The 15,674-nt window shown below is 50.7% G+C and overlaps 7 protein-coding genes across 7 annotated transcripts; 3 read left to right on the top strand and 4 right to left on the bottom strand.

Annotated features, from left to right (window-relative positions):
- Nucleotides 1–79: 79 nt before the first annotated feature.
- On the top strand, nucleotides 80–1,942 carry N7457_004067 (uncharacterized protein; the record flags this gene model as incomplete). Its single annotated transcript, XM_057175112.1, has 4 exons — nucleotides 80–568; nucleotides 631–881; nucleotides 934–1,017; nucleotides 1,081–1,942. The coding sequence occupies 4 exons, from the start codon at nucleotides 80–82 to the stop codon at nucleotides 1,940–1,942; spliced, it is 1,686 nt and encodes a 561-aa protein (XP_057032159.1).
- Nucleotides 1,943–4,432: 2,490 nt separating this feature from the next.
- N7457_004066 (uncharacterized protein) lies at nucleotides 4,433–4,998 on the top strand (the record flags this gene model as incomplete). The annotated part of the gene is made up of 4 exons (XM_057175111.1): nucleotides 4,433–4,478; nucleotides 4,537–4,661; nucleotides 4,712–4,811; nucleotides 4,862–4,998. 4 exons carry the CDS (start codon nucleotides 4,433–4,435, stop codon nucleotides 4,996–4,998), a joined length of 408 nt encoding a protein of 135 aa, XP_057032158.1.
- A 46-nt stretch (nucleotides 4,999–5,044) lies between these two features.
- On the top strand, nucleotides 5,045–6,891 carry N7457_004065 (1,4-alpha-glucan branching enzyme GLC3; the record flags this gene model as incomplete). Its single annotated transcript, XM_057175110.1, has 4 exons — nucleotides 5,045–5,730; nucleotides 5,784–6,119; nucleotides 6,178–6,808; nucleotides 6,865–6,891. 4 exons carry the CDS (start codon nucleotides 5,045–5,047, stop codon nucleotides 6,889–6,891), a joined length of 1,680 nt encoding a protein of 559 aa, XP_057032157.1.
- A 1,062-nt stretch (nucleotides 6,892–7,953) lies between these two features.
- On the bottom strand, nucleotides 7,954–9,959 carry N7457_004064 (F1F0 ATP synthase subunit beta; the record flags this gene model as incomplete). Its single annotated transcript, XM_057175109.1, has 6 exons — nucleotides 7,954–8,886; nucleotides 8,945–9,261; nucleotides 9,378–9,420; nucleotides 9,483–9,568; nucleotides 9,709–9,878; nucleotides 9,949–9,959. The coding sequence occupies 6 exons, from the start codon at nucleotides 9,957–9,959 to the stop codon at nucleotides 7,954–7,956; spliced, it is 1,560 nt and encodes a 519-aa protein (XP_057032156.1).
- Nucleotides 9,960–11,119: 1,160 nt separating this feature from the next.
- N7457_004063 (cytochrome c oxidase subunit IV family protein) lies at nucleotides 11,120–12,137 on the bottom strand (the record flags this gene model as incomplete). The annotated part of the gene is made up of 3 exons (XM_057175108.1): nucleotides 11,120–11,209; nucleotides 11,302–11,495; nucleotides 11,660–12,137. The coding sequence occupies 3 exons, from the start codon at nucleotides 12,135–12,137 to the stop codon at nucleotides 11,120–11,122; spliced, it is 762 nt and encodes a 253-aa protein (XP_057032155.1).
- A 631-nt stretch (nucleotides 12,138–12,768) lies between these two features.
- On the bottom strand, nucleotides 12,769–13,714 carry N7457_004062 (actin-binding ADF family protein; the record flags this gene model as incomplete). The annotated part of the gene is made up of 4 exons (XM_057175107.1): nucleotides 12,769–12,903; nucleotides 12,961–13,009; nucleotides 13,072–13,317; nucleotides 13,617–13,714. The coding sequence occupies 4 exons, from the start codon at nucleotides 13,712–13,714 to the stop codon at nucleotides 12,769–12,771; spliced, it is 528 nt and encodes a 175-aa protein (XP_057032154.1).
- A 780-nt stretch (nucleotides 13,715–14,494) lies between these two features.
- N7457_004061 (glutathione S-transferase family protein) lies at nucleotides 14,495–15,265 on the bottom strand (the record flags this gene model as incomplete). The annotated part of the gene is made up of 2 exons (XM_057175106.1): nucleotides 14,495–15,043; nucleotides 15,113–15,265. 2 exons carry the CDS (start codon nucleotides 15,263–15,265, stop codon nucleotides 14,495–14,497), a joined length of 702 nt encoding a protein of 233 aa, XP_057032153.1.
- Between the last annotated feature and the right edge of the window lie 409 nt (nucleotides 15,266–15,674).

Raw genomic sequence — 15,674 nt, 5'->3', positions numbered from 1 at the left:
AAAAGATCACGACCCGGCACTTTGGACCGTCAAGCGCTATCCAACTTCACTTACATTCCTTAAGCACATCTTTGCAGCCATGGGGTCCGAGTTTGGTGCCACCGCTGAGTCCAAGCCCGAGATCGATCTCAGCCCCGTCACTATCTGGTGGGCGGTTTGGGCATGTGTCTGGACTTCGGCTGTCCTGGCCGGTATGGCCTATCTCATCGCGCATCGGGACATGCCGACTTTGCGCATTCGAGGCCTTGCTCTGTCGTTAACTTCGATCGTTGTCCTTCATTTATACTGGACTCCGACCCAGTTCGGGACTATGATAGGTGCAATCATGCCTGGTGACTGCGGTTACTGGCTGATGGGTACCCTGTTGCCCTGTGGAATGGCTCTGTTCCATGGCTCCAACACTCGTTTTCAGCATGTTGCTAAGCTCCAGAGGAAGTATGCTCTGGATGGCCATCGTTTTGTCGACTCGCCTCCCACGGAGCAGAAGGATGGGTTGATCAACCGATTCCGTCAACTCCGTTATACTACCAAAATCCTCATTTACGTTGCTATCGCAATGTTTTTTCAGGTACGATGACATATCTCATCCATATTTTTTCTATACTTTGTCTAACTCGTGATATCATGTAGGTCTTCCTCACTATCCTGATGTGGTTGATCTCTCGCAAGTACCACGACTCTTGGGGTATTCCTGGCACTGGAGTTCACGGTACCCCTGCAGAGATACTGGCAGCACAAGGTGCCGGGTGGGAATGGTGGCCCGGTGTCGTTTCACAGTTTTTCTGGTCTTGGGTTGTTGCCCCCGTCGTTTTATGGAAGTCTCGAAAGATCCATGATACTCACGGCTGGCGAGTCCAGACCATCGGCTGTGCTATTGCTAGGTAGGTGCAACTACTCAAGCGATATTTTACTTTTTATTAACATCCCACACAGTCTTCATGCTACCCCAATGTGGCTCATCGGTCTCTACGTCCCTGCCATGGCCCCAGTCAACGCTGTCTGGGTTCCTTCCCAATGGTAAGTCTCCCAAAAACATATGCGCAAGGATCATCAATTGTTCTAACAAAGACCTTGTTACAGGATGTGCCTATCTATCATGATCATCGAAATCTTCACAATCTTCCTCCCCTGCTGGGAGGTCATGCGTCACCAATCACTCCGCCAAGAGACCCTCGACTCGATCGCGCGCTGGGAAACGAATGTCAAATCCGTCAGCTCGGAAGACAAGTCCCTCAACTCCGACACAACAGTAGTTGCATCCATGATCTCAGGCTGGAAGTCCAACACCTCAACCTGCACACTCAACTCGCGCGACAGCATCCTCACCATGGGCGCCCTCGAACACGTACTAGAACGCAATCCAGCACCTCTCCAAGAATTCTCTGCACTGCGCGAATTCTCCGGCGAGAACATCGTCTTCCTCACTAGCGTCGCAGAATGGCGTAACAGACTACCGGAAGCGATGAAGAGCAGCACCAGACAGCAATCAAAGAACAACCGGGATGTCGTCCGCGAACACTTCAACCGCGCTCTACATATCTACGCCGAGTTTATCAGTGTCCACCATGCCGAGTTCCCCGTCAACATCTCGCACCAGGAACTGCGCAAACTGGAAGACGTCTTCGAAAAGCCGACGCGTCTTGTATATGGCGAGGAGCGCGAATGCGATCCCACCAGTCCTTTTGACAAATTCACCTTCGATCTCCCGTCCCCGGCTTCCGTGGATTCCGAGAAAACCATGCAAAACTCCACGACTGGATCGATCAAGGACCGCGTGCAGTACTGGGGTGATATCCCTGCCGACTTCGACGCTTCGATCTTCGATGCTGCAGAGGCTAGTATCAAATACCTCGTTCTCACGAACACCTGGCCTAAGTTCATCAAGGACCGCAGGAACTCGACCGACTCGATTGAGGGTCTGAAGTTCGGGGTTGAAGTTTAGCTACGCGTTTTCTGATTTCCTTTTTGTGCACGGCATGCGAAACGAGTTTAAGTCGTTCTAAGATATGAGTTGAGCCTTTCTTTTTTTTTGTACACTTTACGGCTTTTTGTTTTCTTTCTTTTTTTTGGGTACTCCTACGCTTGTCGAGGATTGTACATACTTGGTCGTTTGGTTGGATATAATATTCGGGATACCCACACACACATATACAGTGTACATATATACACGCACGATTTATTTCTTATTGATAATCAAGACATTCTTTTATCTTACATCATTTGATTCTCCTTCCGCATGTAGTTACAGTGTTAGTCCTAATCTTCAGCCACAGCCATGCTCAATGACCTCAGGGGGTCTTCGCCGCCGGAAGACGGCTTCTCACTCTATCATACATTTGCTTTTTGAGAGGCGAGAGAGTTCCAATTAATGAGAAGACACAGGTCCATTAAGCAATATTTGGTCCAATTGGAACCTGGCCAGTCGATCCGCCAAGTCGGTCTCCTATGTTATGCGGAGTGATGTGGAAACCCATTGCGCACTACTTCGTACTTCGATCTAGCCAAGATGCGTATAGTGTATCTCAATACTCAGGTGATTTTCACTTTGTTCGGACACCATCTCCTTCATCCATGAAGTTAATGATCAGAGCAATCGCCCGAAAAAATGAATGGTTTCAGACATGAAAGAGATGTATGATTGAGCTGTCTACGAAAATGGCTGGAGTCCATCATTGCAGGAGAGACAAAGGATCATTATTTGCGGATACCTCGATCGGATGTCTTGGCTCTTCGCATCCTTCCAGGCCTAGATGTGTCTATAGTTGATCTCCTTCCACATTAGCCCATGCGAGGTCAGAGATTAGTTGCATAGCACACTTCTTGATTCAGCTAGCCGCCTGTTCGCATAACAAACTAGTGACTACTCCGCACCCCGTAAAGAATGATACGATTGATCCAGATACAGGAGGATCGATATATAGTAACCAAGACGAGGGATCAATCTAGCGGTATAGGACCAGACTGAAACCAGATTGCCATTTTTCTATCACGCTCCAATGCCATCATAATGTCTAGCTTGTAGTCCACTCCTCGACTAACACAAAAGCTTTGTATTCCAGCAGTCACCATATTGATTGCAATGGGAGGTAGTTTGGTGATGATCTTCCTGCGGCGAGTTACAGGACAGTTTTGGTCGCTGAGACCTAGCTCAATGCTTCTGTTTCCATGTTTCACCGGAGCTTCCGCTTCGTAAGGTAGGGACCTAGCTGCTCGAAGGAGGACTGCTCATGTTTGCAGTCAGATTTGACCATTTTGCATGAACATATACTCGAAAATGATCTCGCGAGGATCCAAAGGGGCAAATGTGCTGATAGAATAGTATAAGTATTGATTCAATCTATAGGTCTTTCTCAATATATGTTTACGCGATAAGTGAAGGTGAAGTGAGAGAAGTGGTAAGTGACAGTCTAGTATATTAGTCCTGTAGCTACTAAAAGGATAGACACCGAAGAGGGGGACTATACAAAGGAAATAGGGTCTAAAGGAGTCAGTAGAGGGTAATCTCAACATTTGGTCGTAGGCCTAAGTCCCACTGTTTGGTTTCTTGCATCGAGTTCAATACTGGCTTTATCATATATTCATACATGGTATACCTTAGGATCTTCTGGCTACTGAGGTATATGGCTCATTTTATTACAGGTCGATGGACTTCCGGTCTTTTAACAGCTTATAGACCACTACAACCGACACTGTTCTTATTTGACAGACCAAAAGAAAGATCAGCGAACTAGGCGATTCACGGTTGCCCAGCAGAGACATTGAGCGCTTAAGTTCGAGTTAGAACCAGCTCCTATGTAGTACATGGTAGGTGTGTGTGATCATTTAGAGCCTTGTGCCTGAACGCGTACCTGCTCACTGTGTAAAATTAATACTTGGGTGGCGCTTTCTGGTGCTACTCTATAATCGAATGATCAGAGAATCCACAAGAGAGCAATTGACCTTATACCATGTCTCTGAGTCTGATATTCGGAGCTTCAGTGCAATGTACGGGAATTTGCATCGTGGCACAAAGTACGAAATCTCCGAAGTGCACGTTCGGAGGCAAGGTATGAAATCCAAACTCTTGGATTTTTGATCAATGGCTCTGGGAAACGAGGTAAGGCCCATACCTTCTGTAGATATCAGGACCATATGTGGATGTATACTTACTGTAGAGCCGGGTGTCTGAAAATGGACCTGCGGATCCGTTCCCGTCGATGAGCTCTCCACATCTCCACTGTAGCTTGAATGCATACTCTGTACACACCTGCAATTGCCACTCACAGATAACACAAAGGCCTAGAACGAAAAAACCCACTTAAATGCGCGCAAAAAAAAAAAAAGGGACCAAGCGTTGAGGGGTTGATGTCACATGTTGGGCCCCCGCTGGATTTCCTTGATCTGGACCTCCCCAATCTTCTCTCCACCTCTCCAAAGCTATCATCTCCCAGACATGTCTTCGACCATTGACACCTCTAAAGTTCCCACGGATGGCACAGGTGAGCTTCTACATTCATCACCTTCAAACGTTATTTTGATTTTAACAAAAAAAAACAGGTGTTATCCAGCTAGATCCTTGGCTGGAACCGCATCGCGAGGTCCTGAAGCACAGATACCAAGTCGTTGAAACTTGGGCTAAGACGATTAATGAGTCGGAGGGGGGCTTGGACAAGTTCAGCAAGGTGAATTGATCTTCACCGATTGCTATTTTCCATACTAATTTGCTTATCAGGGCTACGAAACCTTCGGTCTTCATGCGCAACCGAACGGCGAAATCACATACCGGGAATGGGCACCCAACGCAGTGGAGGCTTCTTTGGTCGGCGAGTTCAGTATGTTGTGAACTACAGATATTTGAGGCACTCCTGACTGAAACTGGTAGACAACTGGGACGCCAATGCCAATCCCATGACCAAGAACGACTTCGGCGTCTGGGATGTAACGGTCCCGGCGAAGGACGGCGCTCCCGCTATTCCTCACGACAGCAAGATCAAGGCAGGCTTCATCATCAATCCTTGAACATCGGGGGAAGAACAAACTCCGCTAACCAGCGCTGTAGATCACAATGGTGTTACCCAGCGGCGAGCGCATCTACCGAATCCCCGCGTGGATCAAGCGTGTGGTCCAAGACCTGAGCGTATCGCCGGCATATGATGCTGTTTTCTGGAACCCGCCAGCAGATGAGGTATATAAATTCCAGCATGCGCGGCCCAAGAAGCCCGCAAGCCTGCGCATCTATGAAGCGCACGTCGGTATCTCGTCACCCGAGACTAGGGTCGCTACATACAAGGAGTTTACGAAGAATATGCTGCCCCGTATCAAGTATCTGGGATACAACGCAATTCAGCTTATGGCCATCATGGAGCATGCCTACTATGCTAGCTTCGGCTACCAGGTTAACAATTTCTTCGCGGCAAGCAGCCGCTATGGATCCCCTGAGGATCTGAAGGAGCTTGTTGATACCGCCCACGAGCTCGGGTTGATTGTGCTGCTTGATGTTGTTCACAGTCATGCCTCCAAGAACGTCATTGACGGACTCAACGAGTTCGATGGAACTGACCACCTCTACTTCCATGGGGGTGCAAAGGGCCGACATGAGCTTTGGGACAGCCGGTTGTTCAACTATGGAAACCACGAGGTGCTACGCTTCCTTTTGAGTAACCTGCGCTTCTGGATGGAGGAGTATAAATTTGATGGATATCGCTTTGATGGAGTGACCAGCATGCTCTATTCACACCATGGTATCGGAACGTACGTACGGTCTTTGCTTGCGATATAGAATCTCATACTGACTGAAACAAAAGTGGCTTCTCCGGCGGCTACCATGAGTACTTCGGACCTGCCGTTGACGAGGAGGGCGTCACATACCTAACCCTGGCCAATGAGATGCTACACGAGCTCTACCCCGACTGCATCACAGTCGCAGAAGATGTCTCCGGCATGCCTGCCCTGTGTCTTCCCCACGCACTAGGAGGTGTCGGCTTCGACTACCGCCTGGCAATGGCAATCCCAGACATGTACATCAAGCTGCTAAAGGAAAGCACCGACGACGAGTGGGACATGGGCAATCTCTCCTTCACCCTGACCAACCGACGCCATGGCGAGAAAACCATTGCCTACGCCGAGAGCCACGATCAAGCGTAAGCCCAATCTCCTCCCCATTTCAGCTATGCATATAACAATTAACACACCTCCCAGCCTCGTCGGCGACAAAACCCTAATGATGTGGCTCTGCGACAAGGAAATGTACACTCACATGTCCACACTAACCGAATTCACCCCGGTCATCGAGCGCGGCATGGCCCTGCACAAGATGATCCGTCTAGTAACCCACGCCCTCGGCGGCGAGGGCTACCTCAACTTCGAAGGCAACGAATTCGGACACCCCGAATGGCTGGATTTCCCACGTGCCGGCAACGACAACTCCTTCTGGTACGCCCGTCGACAGCTAAACCTAACCGAAGACAAGCTGCTGCGCTATCAGTTCCTAAACGAGTTCGACCGCGGCATGCAACTGACCGAAGAGAAATACGGATGGCTATCCTCGCCACAGGCATACATCAGTCTGAAGAACGAAAGCGACAAAGTCCTCGTCTTCGAGCGCGCAGGTCTACTATGGATCTTCAACTTCAACTCCTCGCAGAGCTTCACAGACTACCGTGTCGGCGTTGACGTCGCCGGCACATATCGCATCGTGCTAGATACCGACGACGTAGCATTCGGTGGACTCGGACGAAACGTCAAAGAGACACGCTTCTTCACCACCGATATGGAATGGAACGGGCGGGCGAATTTCGTCCAGGTTTACATCCCTACCCGGACTGCCTTGGTATGTTTCTTTTCCCCTCCCTTTTCAAGACGAATTGACTGACATCTCGCTCACAGGTCCTGGCTCTGGAAAATACTTTGTAATGCGTACTTGGTGTGTCCGCTCGCACGCAGTCTAGATCGAGCCATCGGTGTGCGAGTCCTAGCTCCAGGTGCGGGTCGCTATAATGTGTTTGGCGTGCTTTGACCTCGTTTCTTCGTATCTAATGTCTTGCATTATATTTCTCATAACTATCTATGTCTGGCCATGTCTCATATCATATACATTGTTTTCATGGAAGTAGCCATTGTAGAATGGGCATGCATATGATATCAAGACGAGATTGCATATAGGCGTGCCTCTATCTAGGTGGATGTCCAATCCAGAATCAATCGACTATATCAGCCCAGAAAATGATAAAAGAAACACGCTACAGACAAATTAGTATTAGTCTAAAGGATTAGACTGCCAGGCTAGAGAGGAATGAACATAACTCTCTCAGCCAACTACATCCGGCTTCGTATGCATCTACATCTACAACCAACCTATACAAGAACCAGAGCACCATGACAAAGGAAAAGATGTCGAGAATCAGGGTTTGAACTCTAAATACACAAAATAATGAAACACGCCGGTCAAGAGGTTTGTGTAAGGTATCTCCAATCCAGACCGGCTTTAAAATCTCATCAACTCGCTAAGATAGACGAACGCATCGGAAACTCCCAGACCCCTCCAAGCCCAGACCAAATCTAGACCTCAATCCCAAGCACCACGAATCCAGCTCACAGTAAGAGGCCAGTAAACACTTCATATTCCCTTGCTCGGGTTCCTTTCGGAGCGAGTCTAGAAAGAGGACAACACAAGAGCTCTCAACGATGCGCACGCGACGATCACCATGCAGCGAGATGGAATGAAAAGAAAATCAAATCCCTTTCCGGTTGCATTTTTGGTTTTCTCTCTTAGATCGGGTAATATACACGCCTCAAAAAGGGGGAAATGGTGTTGTCGCGTACAACGTTGGAACACTTGAGTGTTCTGACAAAGGGAATTAAATGAAACTGGGAGAACTGTAAGAAAATAGGTGGGGAGAGAGAGGAAGGAGAGGAAGGGCTTGAAGATGGAGGGGAAGTTATGACGGCGCTAGCTAGCAAATGACAAAATTACATTTAGGCGCTGCCCTCAAGCTCAGCCAGAATCTTCTCACCCTTGGCGCGAGCGGCCTGGATGTCGCCAACCATGTAGAAGGCGGCCTCAGGAAGGTCATCAGCCTCACCGGCAATGATGGCCTTGAAGGAGGCGATGGTGTCCTTGAGGTCAACGAGAGCACCCTCGATACCAGTGAAAACCTGGGCGACAGCGAAGGGCTGGGACAGGAAACGCTGGAGCTTACGGGCACGCTCGACGGTGAGCTTATCAGCCTCAGACAACTCGTCCATACCGAGAATAGCAATGATATCCTGGAGGGACTTGTACTCCTGGAGCATCTGCTGGACACGGGTGGCAGTGTTGTAGTGCTCGTCACCGATGATACGGGGGTCGAGCATACGGGACTTGGAGTCGAGAGGGTCGACAGCGGGGTAGATACCCAACTCGGAGATACCACGGGACAACACAGTGGTGGCGTCCAAGTGAGCGAAGGTGGTAGCGGGGGCGGGATCAGTAAGATCGTCAGCGGGCACGTAAACGGCCTGGACGGAGGTAATGGAACCCTTCTGGGTGGTGGTAATACGCTCCTGCATGACACCCATGTCAACAGCCAGGGTAGGCTGGTAACCGACGGCAGAGGGGATACGGCCCAGAAGGGCAGACACCTCGGAACCGGCCTGGGTGAAACGGAAAATGTTGTCAATGAAGAGCAGCACATCCTGACCCTCCTCATCACGGAAGTACTCGGCAATGGTCAGACCAGTAAGAGCGACACGGGCACGGGCACCGGGGGGCTCGTTCATCTGACCGAAGACGAGAGCGACCTTGGAGTCACCCTCAAGCTGGATGACACCAGTCTCCTGCATCTCGTGGTACAGATCGTTACCCTCACGGGTACGCTCACCGACACCACAGAACACGGAGTAACCACCGTGGGCCTTGGCAATGTTGTTCTACAGGACAAAGGGTCAGCGAAATATACAATTTCATCGGGGGGAAGGGAATCCTTACAATCAGCTCCTGAATGAACACGGTCTTACCGACACCGGCACCACCGAAGAGACCAATCTTACCACCACGGGCGTAGGGGGCGAGCAGATCGACGACCTTGATACCAGTGACGAGAATCTCGGCAGAGGTGGACTGGTCGATGAAAGCAGGGGGCTCGGCGTGGATGGGAGCGAACTTGGTGGCCTTGACGGGACCACGCTCATCAATGGGGTCACCAGTGACGTTGATAATACGGCCAAGAGTGGCGGGACCGACGGGGATGGTGATGGGAGCACCAGTGTCCTCGGCGGCGACACCACGGGAGAGACCCTCGGTACCTTGAATTGACGTTAGTTGAAGCTCTTCGATATCGGGAGGGCGCACTCGGTGGGTCTCCCAATCGGGTAGAGGACGACACGGTGGCCAGGAAAGGGGGAAAGGAATGCAAGCTTACCGTCCATGGCAATAGTACGGACGACATTCTCACCCAAGTGTTGCTATAAGATATTTGTTAGCTTGGATCCGATTGAATCAAGGTTCAGCCAATCAGATCACGTACGGCAACCTCCAGAACGAGCTTCTGGCCGTTGTTGGTGGTGGTAATGGCGTTGTAAATGGCAGGGAGCTTGTCGCCGTCGAACTTCACTGTGAAATGGCGAATACAAAGTCAGATACGATTCCGTTGATGATTTTGAGATTGATTGCGATGGTTTTGGTGATGGATTGGGTCCAGGGAAAAGATTTTCGCGAGGTTCCCATTTCCGTCAGGAGTCGACAACACGTACCGTCAACGACGGCACCAATGACCTGGTGAACCTTGCCGACGAGGCTAGCATCGGAGCTAGCGAAGCGGGCAGTGAGAGCAGGGAGAGCATTGGAGCGGATGGGCTGGAAGGCGCGGGCGACGGGGGTCGTCCGGGCAAAAGCAGCCCTCCCAAAGGACCGGGCGAGACCGCTAAAGGGATTAAAATTAGTATCCAAATGGAGAAGAGAAAGTCAAGATTGTATCAATCTTAAAATCTTACCTCTTGAACATGATGACGGTGTTGAAGAGCGAGATGTGATGAAGGGGAGAGGTGAGGTTGGAACGGGAAAAGAGGGAAGAAGAGGAAGGGAAGAGGTTGGTGGATGGGGACTGGTCGCCCTTAGCCTTTCCGGGGCGGTTTTGCCGACGATCCCGTGATGAACCGAGCACCAACTTGAGCTTTCTACAAGGGATAGGAGTTGAATGTAATTAACTGAATTTGTTTTTTTAGATCCCGAGGAACATTCTATTTGTTTTTTAATCCTCCATTGTCTCTCAAATCGTGTGGTGAAGTGGTGGCCGAGGAAGCTCAGCCCGTTGCCCTGGAATTCACGCACACACACCGGGGCTTGGCGGCCGGGTGCAGGGAGCCACAGCGCTTTTTCCATGAAGAAATGACATCGTTCCCCAGACCCAAAAAAGGTCATGATGTTGGAATGAGAACTGAGACCGGTAGGGGAAGCGTTGGAGTGGAATATCTAGAGATCAATGGCCCTTTGGTCCGAAGTAGCGCAGCTCGGAAAATCTCTGACGTGTTGGGGGGTCAACCAGTTCCGGGCCAACTTTATATAAGAGCAACTACGGCAAACTTATATATATAAATACACGAAGCTAGTATGATAGTAGTCAAGATCGATGGACTGCATTCACTTTACGGTGTCCTGGGTGGCTCTCCATACAATGAAAAGCGCCCAACTTTGTATAAGATGCATTCTCTAACCCTCGAAACCGTGTGCCGCTCAAACAGGGATTCTCCGCACTCTCGCCTTGGTTCCGAATCACTCCGTAGGCCACGCCATGCCGGAGCCACGCAGATACAGATACATCGCACATCTTGGGATATCTACAGTCATAGACGGAGTACACACACCCCATAGATTTTACACAGCGAATCACCAAAACACATTCTCTCTATGGCTACAAAAGAGATACATTGATTATAGCACAGTACGGAATACACGCATTTTCGGATGCTTGCCAAAAAGGATAGAATGAGGGAACAGTCGACGGCCACGCGCACGGGCGGAGGTCCATCCTCCGATTCACAGACATGCCGGACATGGCTATGGAAAGAACAGCTTGGATTCAAAACGACTTCTAGGTCGTGCGATGGGTACCGCCGTCCGTCCTGCGTAGATATCAAATTATTCCCGGTCGGGAAATCGGCACGCCTATGACTTCTCGAGAGGGGGGCTCTGGACGAAGCCCTTGCCCTCGTAACCCTCTTTGCTGATGCCGTGGATGGGGTTGATCTTCTCTCTCTGTAGCGGGATAGGTTAGCATCGTCCAATTTGGATGCCAGTGGCAGAGACTTCTCCTGACTACAGTCACCGAGGGATGAGGCAATACGTACCAGAGCATATTCGTTGGAGGCCTCCTGCCACTCCTTGGACATGGTAGCGGGCTGCTTGCCAGCAAAGGCGTGAATGCCGTAGAAGAGGGCAACGGAGACGGCGGTGAGCTGGATCACCTTGGCGGCGACGCGCCAGCCCTCACCCTTGGGGGACTGGGCACGGGGACCGTGGGCACCGAAGGCAATGTAGTAAGCTATATCAGAGGAAGAATGCATGTTAGCGGGAAATGCCCAATTGGAACCAGAATCATGGAAGTTCGATGACTCGGGCATCCAAAGCGTATAACCTCGGAAGCCCTAGGGTAGTCGAGAAAATAGGCTATGATTCAAGTGTATATGTTCTAGGGACAGCACATACCAGCCTTCTTCTCCTGCAGGGTCATCTTGTGCCAGTCGACCTTCATGCGGTCACGGAGCTGCATCCAGAGCTCGGCCTGCTCCTGAGGGGGCATGCCCTCCCAGCGCTTCTCGATGTTGGCGAGGGTGGGGTTGGGAATGGCATGGTCCGAGGAAGCGCGAGTCTGCAAAGCATTCACAGAGGCAGTCGGGGCAGCACGGATGGCTGCGGTGCTGCGAGGAACAGCGCGAGAGACGGTGCGAAGAAACATTGTGCGGCAGGCGGGAGGTGGAAGCACCACGTCGAAATCGGGTTCAATTGGGTGGATTAAAGGGAGGCCGTTAGTACAAGAGCCAGAGAGCACGCCAGGACACGGCTGAGCAGAGAGTGGAGGGGGATCGTGGATGGAGAATGACTTGAAGACGTTTCTTGTGGTTTGAGGTGGAAAGGCGAGGATCCGGTCGGGACTAGCGCGGTTTGGGTTTGGCCGCCTCCTCATTGGCTCCTGACCCAACCCGGCTATCTGCCAGTGAGCAACATCATCATTCTCAGCATATGGCCTGATGTTGGTTGTTTTAAGTGGCTTATGGCCTCTGTTTTCTATCCGATTGGCATTATGGCTTATTTTCTCCAAGCTTCCCGATTTCAGCCAGTCGCTCACGTCTTTTGATCACCCTCGGAATCTTTAGCCGCCCCAGTGCTCCGTACGCACCACCCAGTTAAGGAGTAACTTTGTAGGAAAAGCCAGGAGTTGTTGGTTATTCGACTATTCTACACTTGACAAGATCCAGCCCAAGATATCTGCGCCCACCATATGCAGTCTAACCACCAGGCAACAAGATTTGTTGCCAGTTAGCCCCCCAATACCCTCGATCCCAAGATAAAAGATGGAACTCGGCCTGAGATGGATATCATCGACAATCTTGGAATGGGCTGAAAATGAAATCAAAACTCTTGAGACCTCGCGCAAAATGAATAAAACACGGGCCAAGTCGTAACGGTCTTGCATTGCAACTAAGAAGAAAACGGGAGAACGGGGTGCAGAGAAGGTTATGAATTGATCGTTCCGCGGCGCCATCAGGGGCGCACCCCTATCGGTCGCGCAGCCCGGATCCAGCCGGCGCTTTCATTTATGCCTTACCACCGCTGGCCTCCTTCAGGACTGTCTTCCACTCGATATCGGACTTGTCATCGGCGTGGATGGAAGTGACGACGTTGAGGGCGTTCTTGAGGACCTCGCGAGTGCTGGCGTAGATCATAGACCACTGGAAGAGAAGAAAATTAGCCATTGGTCCAGGGCCCGAAGGTGGTGCGTTACTTACGAGAGTGGGGGTGTCGCTGGGCACCCAGGAGATGAAGACGATCTTGCTTCTGTGCGAACAGTCAGGTTAGCGGCTAGGCCGAAGAACAATTGCGGTCAGGGGAATGCGCACCTCTTGCCCTCTCCAGCAAGCTCGTACTCAACATCGTACACGGCATAGCGGGGGGAGGCGCGGCCGAGGCTGTCCTTGGCGTCGGCGAGCTCGTTGCGGAAGACCTCGTAGTCCTGGTCCTTGCCGACGGAGTCTACGACAACCGACTTCTTGTCGTCGGCGATCTTGTAGATGATGTACTTGGTCTTGCCGTGGCTGCGGCTGAATTCTTGGAAGGCAGTGATGCAGTCATCCTGGATCTGGACACTATAGGGGGTAAATGTCAATAAATGGTCGCAATGAGGGGAAACCGGTTTCGAGTGCGGGAAACGACAAACTCACCCCGATGCAAGCTTCACAGAATAACAGTCAGTACTGAATGCTCTAGAACATGGTGTTGAGGTCAATACTAACCGACATGATTGCTTATGTGTTTGGGGGAGATAAAAAAAAGATGTCTAGGCTAGTACACGATGTCAGTGGCTGAGATGGCCAAACTCAGGGGTTCCGTCGAGCTTCTCGGTCTGTCATGAGAAGCCAAAGTGACATGCACTTGAATGACTTACAGGGATTGGAGGAGGCGGAGGTCAAGCAACGGAGACGGATGAGACGGGGAAGATGGAGTTTGAGGGGTGAATTGTTGCCCAGGTGTTGCCATGGCCATGGTGGGGGTGGCTGCACGTGATATCAGACTTTTGGATATTAAAGTACTCGGTACCTGTTTATAACTCGAGTGTCGTGCACAGAGTTGATATAGATTGGTTTATCTTGAGGAAGCTCGAATCTTTGAGGACTTAATTACTCGGAAAAGATCATATAATGTCCGTATATACCCCATTAACCCGCTTGAGATGACCGTTATGCTCTCTTGTACTTCGATGTTTTCTTTTCAGAAGACCCACGAAGTACATAGTACGGAGTACAACGCTCGGAGTGAAATGACAACCCCCCCAACTCGATCTACCTGCATAACATTCCTGATGCACAGGAGTCAACATTTGAGCCTCTCCTCCGTACACTGACAATGTGGGTGTCTGCAAGCTAAAATTGGCCTCCGACCTTCAACCATGGGACACGTCAATGCCGGCTATTTTTGTCCCAGGCCCACTGCGGCACTGACGTGCGTGTATGCATGGGGTTTCAAGGCTGTGGGATGATTTACCTGCTACATGTATCATTTTGTGGCTTGAGAAAGATCAACCACTAAACGGGAGTATTTCACTTGGCGGACAAGGCAACTTCATGCCGAGTCAAAATATATAAACCCCCCGTACGAAATATAAAGGCCCTTGCGAGCTAGGGATATACCACATAGTATTTCCACAACCTTGGAAACTTCATACCCAACTATTTATTTCTCATTCTTAACCTCATAAAATTGCATTATTATAGCATCGATACTAGTTCCAGTCTATTCTTAACACAGCAAGGGCAGAACGGTACCCTAAACCTTCGGCGCAAACTTGGCCCTCATCTTATCAGCAACAGCCTTCTCATCATAAATGGAGTTAACACTCTCATGCGAAATGGTAGCCTCCACCCAGCGATTGAAGCGCGGAGCCTGCTCCAGCAAAGCAGGCAACTTGGCAGAAACAAGGCCATGTTCGGGCTTCGCCCAAGACCGAATTCGAAGCAAGAAAGAACCCGATTGAACCTCGGCTAGGGTCAACTTCTCACTACCACCGAAGAACGGTCCACGCTCCGCTCCTTCCAGCAAGGGTTCAATCTCCTTCACAACAGCGGCAGCCAGCTGCTCAGCGGCAGCATCACGCTCGGCCTCACTGGCGGCGCGAATACTGGCGAAGAGATGCGGTACGACCTTGCTGAAGAAGGCATCGACGAAGAAGGCTAGGCGTGCGCGGTAGAGAGCGGATTCGACTGTTGTTGAGGCTGGCAGGAGATGGGTTGGGTGTGCGTCTGCGAGGAATTGGGCGACGATACCGGATTCGGTGATGATTTCTCCGTTATAGGAGATGCTAGGGACGAGACCGCGCTGTTGGGACGATCGGCGTCAGTATATGACATGCATTACACGGGGGGAAAGAGAGCGATTGGGACTCACAGGGTTGATCTCTAGGTACCACGGCTCGCGCGGCGTGTTCAAGTCGATTGAAACTTCCTCATAGTCGAGGCCTGACTCCTTGAGCGCGATGTGCGCGCGGTGGGCCCAGGGGCAGAGGCGGCTGGTGTACAGGATGATCTTGGGAGAGGCCATTATGGTTTGATCAGGTTAGGTGAGAGGAGAGGAAGGAGTGGACGTGATATAGCCGAATACACGCCATTTAAGAAAAACATTACGAAATGAGGGGCAAGTTGGATTAGTAAATCAAATTGGAAATCAAATTGCGAAATCGAGGGCTTGATTCCGCAAACTCCGTACCCCACAGCTCTGGAGACTGAGCAGATGTGGGGGACCTCCACGCCCGACGATATCTCGTAGGGAACAGTCCTCCACGAGGGCATTACGGCGACGTAAACGAGAAACACCGGAACAGATATTGCACCTTAAATAAGGTCCAGCTTGGATAAAATTGGTCTAATTATGTACATACATTATAGCTTGCACTATATGTGTCCGATATCTTCTGATCAAGCCACCTACAGTGGCGCTCATCCATCAGGGT

This window comes from Penicillium paradoxum (genome assembly GCF_028828445.1).
Source record: "Penicillium paradoxum strain IBT 22861 chromosome Unknown utg000004l_segment0_segment0, whole genome shotgun sequence".
Taxonomy (NCBI): Eukaryota; Fungi; Ascomycota; class Eurotiomycetes; order Eurotiales; family Aspergillaceae; genus Penicillium; species Penicillium paradoxum.
This window is presented reverse-complemented; position numbering and strand designations above follow the sequence as displayed.